Source organism: Castor canadensis, chromosome X (assembly GCF_047511655.1).
Source record: "Castor canadensis chromosome X, mCasCan1.hap1v2, whole genome shotgun sequence".
In the NCBI taxonomy this organism is placed as follows: Eukaryota; Metazoa; Chordata; class Mammalia; order Rodentia; family Castoridae; genus Castor; species Castor canadensis.
In genome coordinates, this window is record NC_133405.1 from 101942172 (window position 1) to 101952371 (window position 10200).

At 41.4% G+C, this 10200-nt stretch overlaps 1 protein-coding gene across 6 annotated transcripts in view; it reads right to left on the minus strand.

Moving 5' to 3' along the window:
• Kdm6a (lysine demethylase 6A) overlaps window positions 1-8227 on the minus strand; it is a 198442-nt gene extending 190215 nt beyond the window's left edge. For 4 of the 6 annotated variants that reach the window (XM_074062345.1, XM_074062346.1, XM_074062344.1 and 1 more), the window contains exons 1-2: window positions 7671-8226; window positions 7396-7459 (exon numbers count right to left, since the gene is read on the minus strand). In XM_074062345.1, coding sequence (XP_073918446.1) covers window positions 7396-7459; window positions 7671-7831 — 225 coding nt within the window. In that variant the 5' untranslated portion in view covers window positions 7832-8226. Of the gene's footprint in view, window positions 1-7395; window positions 7460-7670 lie in introns of all 6 variants that reach the window. The other 2 variants (XM_074062348.1, XM_074062347.1) reach the window with 1 other exon arrangement.
• Between the last annotated feature and the right edge of the window lie 1973 nt (window positions 8228-10200).

Genomic DNA, 10200 nt, shown 5'->3' on the forward strand with positions numbered 1-10200 from the left:
CAATCTCCACTTCCTGAGTACCTGGGATTACAGGTGTGCACAACCATGCCTGGCCCTGCATATTTCTTTATTATTGTGCTTATTATGGCTCAGTCTGTAGGCCTCCTTCCACAGACTGCAGGTTACAGAGGCCGGACTTGCCAATTTGTTCCTGAACCTGACAAGATCCCTCTCTCACAAAAGTACAACAAATGTTTTCACAAATGAATCAAGCAAAGCAAAAGCTTTACTTTGCAAGCATGAAGACCTGAGTTCAAACCCCAGATCCACAAAAAAAAACTAAAACACTTATTTTTAACTACTGTATTTTGAAAACCTATTTCCCTAAATATACAACTATCCAAACAGACTGAAAAAAAACAAAGATCCATAAAGCTCTTAAGGAAAATTTTCTCTTTTGTCATGTACCGTATAATATCCTATTACAGAACCCTACCCTAATATCAAAGTACGTATTCACGTCTTTTCCTCTAAGCATCTATTCTTACACATTTCCCAAGCAACTAATTATCAACTTCCATATAGCAAACAAGGCCCATGGATATTTTTATGTTTAATAATAGATGATCCAGAGACAAACAAGCATCTATTAATTAAATATTGTCACTGATGTCTGAGATCTGCCCCAAAAAAACTATGGTAATAGACAAAATATAGATGAAACAAGACTGGCCATAAATTGAAAATTGTTTTAGCTGGGTAAAAGATAATGGTTGGTTCTGGTTTCTCTACTTTTGAAAATACTAAAAATCTTCTAACAAGTTGGGATCTTCTCCCCCCAGAAAAGAAGTAGCTAATGAATATAATAAATTTATAAACTAAAATCAAATCTTCGTCTAAAACAATTTCTTCCACTGTTTTAAATTAAAATGAATTACATGACCTTATATAATACTCTTAACCCACAATAAAAGCTTAACCTTTTTCCTGAGAATAAACTCAGCAGAGGCATCTTTATTCTAACACAGACAAAATACAACCACAAACAAAACTACAAACCACATACAATACATTCATCATATATGAGTAAATGAATAAACAGTATTTAAAAAAGAATACATTCATAACAGAATGACACCAACAGTTTTAGCAATGTCTATTCCTCTATGATGCTAAGATGGAACAAAGGGAAAAAAGGGCTCAAAAGGACTTGTAGAAAAAAATAACAAAAAGCCTACAAATTGGCTCAGAAACCTAAGGCTGTCTAAGTATGGGATTACTGCTATCCTTTTACATTATAGTTCTTAATTAGGTACCAAATATCAAGCTGGGCCACATGAGGCCCAAAAGCAAAATCAGCAAAAAAGCAGATGCTAAAGATCAAAATGAAGGGCTGGGGGCATGGCTCAAGTGGTAGAGCACCTGCCTAGCAAGGGCAGGGCCTGGAGTTCAAACCCCAGTACTGACAAAAAAAAAAAAAAAAAAAGAAAGAAAGAAAAGAAAATCTTGACTACCACAAGACCTCCCCAAAACACAAAGAAACAGCACGCAATCACTCTACTTCATTCACTACTATCCTCCACTGAATAACCACCAAGTTCAGAAGTATTCCAACTTAAGATACAATAAAATGCAATAAACCCTTTAAAAGTATCTCCTTTAAGAACAGAGACAGCAGTTTTAACTCATCTTTAGTCAAAATGTAAAATTCTGGTATACTATCAGAGCACTGACTGTACCGTTTTTAAAGTTATACATGCCTATGGCTTAAAAGGGGCAGTACAGAAATCTGTAAAGTAAAAAGTGTAGCCCCCCTTCCTTCTTCTTAGAACCTCAAGGGTGTTTTGTACTCCAAAATAATCACTGTTTAATAATCATTGTTTCATCAGTATACTTCCAAAGATGTCATAAACTTTCTTAATTTACCCATGAACACTCATTTAAGAATCCCAAGTTAAGAGTCCATAGCAAAAGTATGTGTATCATTACAAAATGAGATCAGGAGGTAGAGAACACACAGATTATCATCCCTTGAAAATCTGCTAAAAGCTAAACATGATTTTTAAATGTTTTCCTAAACAAAATTAAAAGATGCTTTGCTACTATCTAAATAGAGAAACACTATCTCCCAAGAAAACAATCCCCATACTATTAACAGTCATTCTAACTTGTAACTTGTTAAATTGATCTTTATTATAAACTGTCAGAGTACCTCACACTTTTCTTCTGCCACTGATGTTTATGTGTTAGTAATCCTTATACTTACCTCACCCCTTTCAGTGAGCTGTAAATTCAACACAGCAAGTGGTACCTGTTATTTTCATATATTTCCCCACATAGACAATTTGAATTTAGCATATATTGAAATACCGCTCAGATTTACTGTCATGATAACTTAATATGGAAAACTGATAGAATTCTACATGAAATTTCAGTATGAATATGTAAGATTGTCAAGTATCCATTCCACTAATTAACTAGTCCACAAATAAATACAAGTGGGCACTAAATAGCCTAACCATTTCAATTCTTACACAATCCAGTGTTGTTTTCTCAACATAAATTATTTGTGGGTGTCACATTTCAAAAATATTAATAATGCAGTTATCAGTCATTAACATCAGTTTCAAAGAGTTCAAAGTATCACAATGAGTTTCAAAGAAAAATAAACTCAACAAAAACCCTTTCAAATATGCAGAATATTGGTATTATGAAAGCAAAACTAATGGTTACATAATCTAAATCAGAAAGAGATTTACTATGGGCCTTGCCAAGTATGTAGTGCATCCTTCCACTCTTATCAGTCACAAAAACTCATTTCTGAATTTTTTAACAACCTAAAATATTTAAAAGTGGCAGTCAAACGTTTTCTGGTCATTTCAAGAAAGACTACTCAGTGAAAAGAAAACCAGAACTTTAAAAAATGTCTGTTTATGTATTGATGCAGTTCTAATTTGTATGCTGTAATCTCCTACTATATCTTTATTAGCAGGGATGTACCAAACTTTCAAGGAATCCATAATAATTGCATAAGACTTTGTTCCAGGTAAGCAATTATCACCATAATTGTTTAGAAGACAACTTTCCAAACTAGAAAACATTTTAAAAACCCATTAAATGAAAGACCTAATTTTCAAACACAAAGCATGATATTATTTCTGTGGCTACATTTTCTAACTCAAACACTAGGCTTCTTTAGCACTGGAAATGAATATATTCTTTTAAGTGTCAGCAAACAAAAAATGCACATTGCATTCATTTTTACACATCACTAATACTGAAATACTGTAATATAAAAAAGCCACCTCTACAAATGACTTAGTGATTTCCCCACACATGCAAGACCCTATTTAGGAAATTATTTGCTTCAATAAATCTTAAATTACTTCCATTAACCAAAACTTCTAGCAAGCGTTAGGCCCTGAGTTCAAACTCCAGTGCTGCCAAGGGGAAAAAAAAAAAAAAAGTCAACTATTGCTGGGTATGGTTGGCTCACGCCTGTAATCCTTGCTACTTAGAAGGGAGAGATCAGGAGGATCCAGGTTCAAAGCCAGCCCGGGCAAATAGTTGACAAGACCCTATCACAAAAATAGGGCTGGTGGAGTGGCTCAAGGTGTAAGCCAAGTTCAAACCCCAGTACCGCAATAAATAAAATATCAACTATTTTAATGCTATCATCTGCTTTAAAAAAGCACATACATTTTTAAGTGGTAAACCGATAACTTTTAAGTAGTCTAGTAATATTTCTAAGAATAGAATTACCAAAAAAGAAATACAGTGAGATAGAGTACTTAAGGCAAACTTAAATATGATTAAGAGCCAGGAGCCAGTGACTCATTCCTGTAATACTAGCTACTTGGGAGGCTAAGGATTGAGGTTCGTGCCCAATCCAGGCAAACAGTTCATGAAACCCCATCTCCGAAATAACCAGAGCAAAATGGACTGGAGACATGCAAAGCAGGCATGAAGCCCTGAGCTCAAACCCTAGTCCCACCAAAAAAAAAAAAAAGACATGAAGATAGTTTAAAATAAACATCTACCTAAGCATTTTGGCAATAGTTCCCTGACAAAGATAAGATGCCCTCTTAGCCTAACAGAAAAAAATGCCTTAAGCAGCCCTCCAGCATTATATTACTCTAATGATACTCTGTAATATTACTATATTTATACTCTTACTACATTTATGCTATATATACCACATATTACACTTTAACTCAACTCCTTATCCTACTAAAAAAATTTACCCCAAAAGTTTTCAACAATGTACTAAAAAACAAGTCACCACAGTTAATTTTTGTTAAAACATTTCACTTCTTTTCAGTAACTCCCCTGTAATTTAAAAAATAAGAATCCTAAATTACTAAATTACCAAAATATTTCAGGATCATCATTAAAGATCAAACCTTTCAATATCAGTATATTGCAAGAACTCTGATTAAGCAAGCTCTAGTTCTTTATGACCTTACTTTTAAGGTATTACTACAAAAATATTACACTATACTACTGATTTTTTAATCCAAAATCTAAAGTATTATTATATATCAAATGGCAACCCTACAAACACAATGCCTTTCAATGACTCTAATATAAAGGAATCTTACAAAATGTTCAGAGATAAGAGAAATCATTGGTCTGGATAAACAACATCACACCTGGAAAAGGAATATATAAGCTTGGGGGCAAGTAAAAGACACTTATTTAATGTTTTCAGTTTTCAAAAACTTTTAGGTCAAGAGCTGTATTTTCTAAAGCCTACAAATGTAAATTTGTAATAGCAATTTCTGTCAGAAAGGAAAAAAAGTAATACGTAGTGCAGACTAAATTTGTCGGGATGAGGAATAGCACAACAACAAAAACATCATAGCTAAAAAGGGAATTCTGGGAATTATTCAATTTTATTATCTGTCTTCAGTTAACTAGCCTGAACCCACTCCAAAAGAGAAAAGCCAACTCTTGTTTTTAAGATTTACAAAAAAAGAATTCTGAAACCAACACAGCTCAACATTAAATAAATAAATAAATGTCTGCTTCTCAGGGCAGTTAAAAAAGAGATGAAACTAAATCAACACTTCCTTCAACAGGATTCACAGCTCATTCATTCCATTCAGAATCCAAACAGGCAATGTGAGGTTATGTAAGTCAAAGCTTTACATTACACATTTCACTGGTACATCCAGGCTCACAGGATGCAACCAAGAACTGCTTGAGGTTCAAGCACATACTATAGAATGTTCTATTTTAACCTTAGGGCTGATAAGTCTTAATCTTCACAAGCACTGAACTGGAAGCACTGAATTGGGGTTTTTTTGGTTTTGTTTTTTTTGATGGGGGGTGCTCAACAAACTACCTAGTTGATCAAATTATCCCATATTTTATGAAGCCGTAATTCTTCCCCAAAGCATAATGAAAAGCTTCACAAGTTTCTCATGTTTATGTCACCGTATTCAAATGTCAAAAAAGTAATCCACAACTTTACAAAAAAAATATTTGAAAATGCTTGGCTTTTTAAAATTTACTCAAGTTCATTCATAATAACTGCAGGGCTTAATACAACAATATGAATGTCAACGTGAAGCACCAACCACTGCAAATCTAAAACATGAAATCATCAACTAACATGTTATACAATATGACATCAGATTTCATTTATTTCTTCATCACCATAACTGAAAGCAATAGATCTAGCCAAACTTTTCCAAATTATTTTCGCAAGCAACTTTACCAACCGATGTTAGACCAGCAATATTTACTCGAAAATAAAATGCTCCTTATATTTAAAGTATTTGTTTAATTATTTAGAATGACAATTTGCATGGAAGTGTAGTCTTTTTAAGTAAAATAAAACACTGCAAATACATTGAAGAGAAAAAAAAAAGGACTCATGACTGGGGACCAAAAATTATTGATGCTTTTATCATTCCTGAGCTACTCACCGTTCATTTTTCCAGCTATAATTTTAATGAAACCAATGAATACCTAAAAAGTCAAAGTTTAATTCAAGTTTTTTCTACCAGTCAAAGGGACTGAACCTATTGAAAAGGATTTACTTTCTGGTCATTGTATGTGATCAAAACTCCTTATATTTAGTTACTTTTCAATAAAAACAGAAGTGTAATTACAGATAAAAAGGCAATTAATGACGCTGCTAAACCAAACTACAGACAAAAATTAAGGATAACAAAAAAAAAACTTAAAAAAAAACTAGACTTTAGAAATTTCAAACTTCCTTGGCAATTGCAACAATAAAGCTAAGTGTCAAATGCAAAGCTACAGATTCCAGCCAGAAAAGAAAATGTCTAACAGATACAACACCTATCATACACACCCCAAGTTTCACGGTTCCAATTAACAAGAAAGCCTTGTACTACCATTTCAGTCAGATTTCGGTCAGGAGATACAAACTGATGCGGACAGAATGAGACTCCAGCCTTTGTTCAATAGCTTACGGATGGGTAACTAAATGTGCTACAGGTTGATAAGCATTTACCAGGCTTAAGCATGCTGTTTCCAAGCTAGAGAAAGGTACAAAAACTCTATATGCAAATAATCTGGGATAATTTTTATTAACCACTGGGCTACACACTCCAAATAAGAGGCCTATTCGTCGCTACTATTTATTTCCATGTTTACCTCTCCTCCCTCCCCCCCAAACCCCCCTCCTCTTCACTTTCTCCTCCCACCCTGTCCCGCCATCTTGGGCCGATAGGAGCAGCCATTACTTAACTAAATGACAGTGCCAACAACTTTCCACACAAATAAACTGAGACTACACCCCAAATCCTCCCCGGTCTCCCCTGTCAAGACACACAGGAAACGAAGCTCCAATAAGAAAACAAATTCACATGTAAGTGTGCCATTTCTATGGCAAAAAGACCCAAAAAGTAAACAAGTCACCTAACTTCAGGTAAAACACAAACCAATTGAGATACATGTCAACAGCCCAATGCAAACTCTTCACCGACCTAAACTACGTGCAACTTCCCCCTTCCGGGAGCAGAGACCGAAGAAAGCCCCTAACGTTCGGTTAACAGCAGACATCACGAACAGCCTGCCTGACGGAAAAGAATAAAAACTAGAGGAGCCAAGAAAGGCGGAAATTTGAGGGAATGTGCACACATTTACGATCCGTTGCCCCTCAATCGGAACCTCGGAGATCATCGGCCTAGCCCGGCAAAGCGACAAAATAGGAGGCAATTTTGCCGACCCAGTGGGGATCGGCCCCAAAGCGCTGCTTTTCTCCGATCCTCCAGCTGCAAGAGGAGAGAGCGAATTCGCAAGGGAGCAAGCGAGGTACCCAGAGGTGGGGGTTAGAGCACAGGCAGGAAATAGTTTTCCGGAAGCCCCTCGGCCATCGTCCGCGGCCACAATGAGCACTGACCGGGCTGCAGGGCCCGGGGCTACCGCGGCGCTGGCCCGGGAGACCCTTGTAAGCGCTCCGGCCCGCGGCTGTCTTACCTTGCCCAGTAAGGCCTTCGTCCTGGCGCCATCTTCACGAAACCTCACGAACCCGAAGAGGCGGCTGTGGGGAAACACACACGCGGCTGGTTAACGCTTCGGGGACGCCACCGACCCGTCCCTGCCCGAGCCGGAGGCCCCGGCGCTGGCAGCGCGGAGAGCGCCAAGCCGAGGTGCCCGCCCCACCGCAGCCAGAGACGAGCCGCGCTCCGGCCTCTCCGGAGAGCGGCGCCTGCCTGTCCGGAGCCGACTGAGCGGGTGACGGCGGCCCGTACCTGTCCAGTCCGCTGAGCGCCTCCCTCTCCTCGGCTGTCAGGCTGGGGGACGCCTCCTCGCTCTCGCCGCTCGCTTTTCCCGCCGCCATTTTCTTTTCCTCATCACCGAAAGCGGCGGCGGCAGCGGCGGCGGTAGCGAGCGACACTCCGCAGGATTTCATGGAAACGCAACGAATTCACAACTCCAACGCCGACACCCCCCCAGGGCCGGGGCCCGCAAAGACGCCCCCAATCTCCGCACGGGACCGGCACACCAACTTTATAGCCGCCTCCTTCTCCGCCACGGACGGCGGCGACGAAAAATCCCCAACGCGGTAGCGGCGAAGGCGGCGGCAACAGAGGCTGCAGAGCCACTGGGTCGAGCAGCGGCGGCGGCTCGGCTGTAGGGTCACATCGCGGGGGCAGGAAGGGGGCAGCTACGGGCGGGGACGGCGGGAATAGCCGGAGCGCGCGGGGTTCAGGAGCACAGGGGGGATTCGGTGGAGACACAAACTTCCCCGGCACCAGCACAAAGTTGTTGTAATTGTGTCACACAGCGAACCCCACGCCGCCGCCGTGACCCCCCCTCCCTTCCCGGCCGGCACAGCCAATCGGCGCGGCCCACTCGCCTCACGTGACCTTTGTTGACTCGCGTCAGCCGTGGCTCCACTTAACTTGCTAGCTGCTCGAGCCCCGCCCACCGGGGCCGCACCGACTGGGGAGCGGGACGCACGCCAATTCTGGCCGATGGTTGGCTACTGGGCGCGTCTGTCGGGGGAAGGGCTGACACCGAGAGGGAGCAGCCTGTTAGGTTGTGCTACTTAAATACACTGGCAGAGAATGGAGGGTCCGGGCCGTGTCACCACGGGAGCTTCGGCGGGCTTGGGAGGGGGAGGGGAGCACTGGGGAAGGGCGAGGTCCGGCACCGCCCGCAGCGGGCGCGAACGGCGGTCGAAACGACTTGGATGGCCTTTGCATGCCTGGGAGCTCGGGGTGGGGGTGGGGGTAGGCCCAGGCTGCGGCTTCGGTCGTACGCGCGCGTTCCGGGGGTCCCGATACCCCCGGGGCCAAGTACGGGTCGCATCGCAGGGAGGCGGCGCATGGTCCCAGACCTCTGCCCTCCGAAGAAGGCGCTGACTTTTGGCCTTGCTGGAAATAATGCACTCCAAGAGCAGCTGCCGGCTCCATGCCCCGCGGCCCTGGTGCCGCCCTAGGCCACGCGGCGCTCGCCGCCCGGACCCCTTCACCCGCGCCTGAAGTGAAGGGTTTCTATAAAACCCCTGACCCCTACACACATACCAAGGGCCGGAAGGAGTGAAGAGTCGCCTGCCGGGTCTGGCGCGCTGACTGTGGCGCCCCACTGCCAAAGGTCTGTCTGTTGGCGACACTTTCGGGCCGGATTTTTATGCTACCTGCGTCTTATCAGTAATTCATTATAGTATTAAAAAGAAAAAGCAGTGAGAATTTGTTAGGGGCAATCTCCAGAATTTTGGGTTTTGTTGCTGTGATCCCAGTAGGGCATGCATGAAAGAGTAGGTAGGGCTGCTTATGGACAGGCCAGAGAAGACAGGACCCTCATCGCGCTTGTGCAGCCAAGAAAAACCTTTTCTGCCTCCACTACACGCAGAAACCCTTAGACGGCAATAACACTTTCTTGTTCTGTCTCGGGTGCAAATAAAATTATTAGTCTCGCGTTCAATCCATAATATAATTGGGAGAGAAAGAAAGCAGACTGTCGATAATTTTCAAAAGGCATATTTAATAAGATACATCTCAGCAGATATGTTACAGGACACACCCCCAGTCTGCAGGGTCAGGAAAATATTAATTAAATATTAACATGTGAAGGCAAAGTTCTCTTTATAAATGTTAGTAAGTGTCCACCTGTAACCAATCGACGTGATGTAGTTAAACTTGGATTTCAAACTACAAGGAAGACAATTCAGTGCTGAGTCAGTAAATCCTAGCAGTATTTAGTGAGAGGCTATGGAAATCCCAACTGATTTTGCACACAGTTTTAAATTGTTCCCCTGAGACTAGTAACTAGCTGAACAAACTCTAGTTTTATACAGACTGTATTTCATGTTTAATTACTCTCTAAAATTCCTCTTCCATTCCTTATGGTATTCCATTTTGCTTGAATGAGTACACAGGAGTCTGAATATTGTCCACAGCTAAATTAATGCATGCATTGTTAACTTTGTCACAAATGGTGACCTTTAAAGCCTGAGAGATTCAGACACACACACACACACACACACACACACACACACTTGCACAAGCAAAGATACTAATCTGTCAGTATTTGGCCATCTTCCTAAAGTTAGTGGTGGTTTCTGATTCAGGTCCTTTCCAAGAATTATAAGGCTACCCATTCCCCATTTGTCAACACCTTTCCCATCATTACATTACTAGATAATAGCAGAATTCCATCCAGTGAACGCAATTATAGGGGGTAGGGGTTGGAATCAGGCAGAGCTTGGGGAAAATTACCTACCCTTTAAGTCAATGCTTTTTTGTCTTTGGGGGTTTTATTGGGAGGACCGGTTGA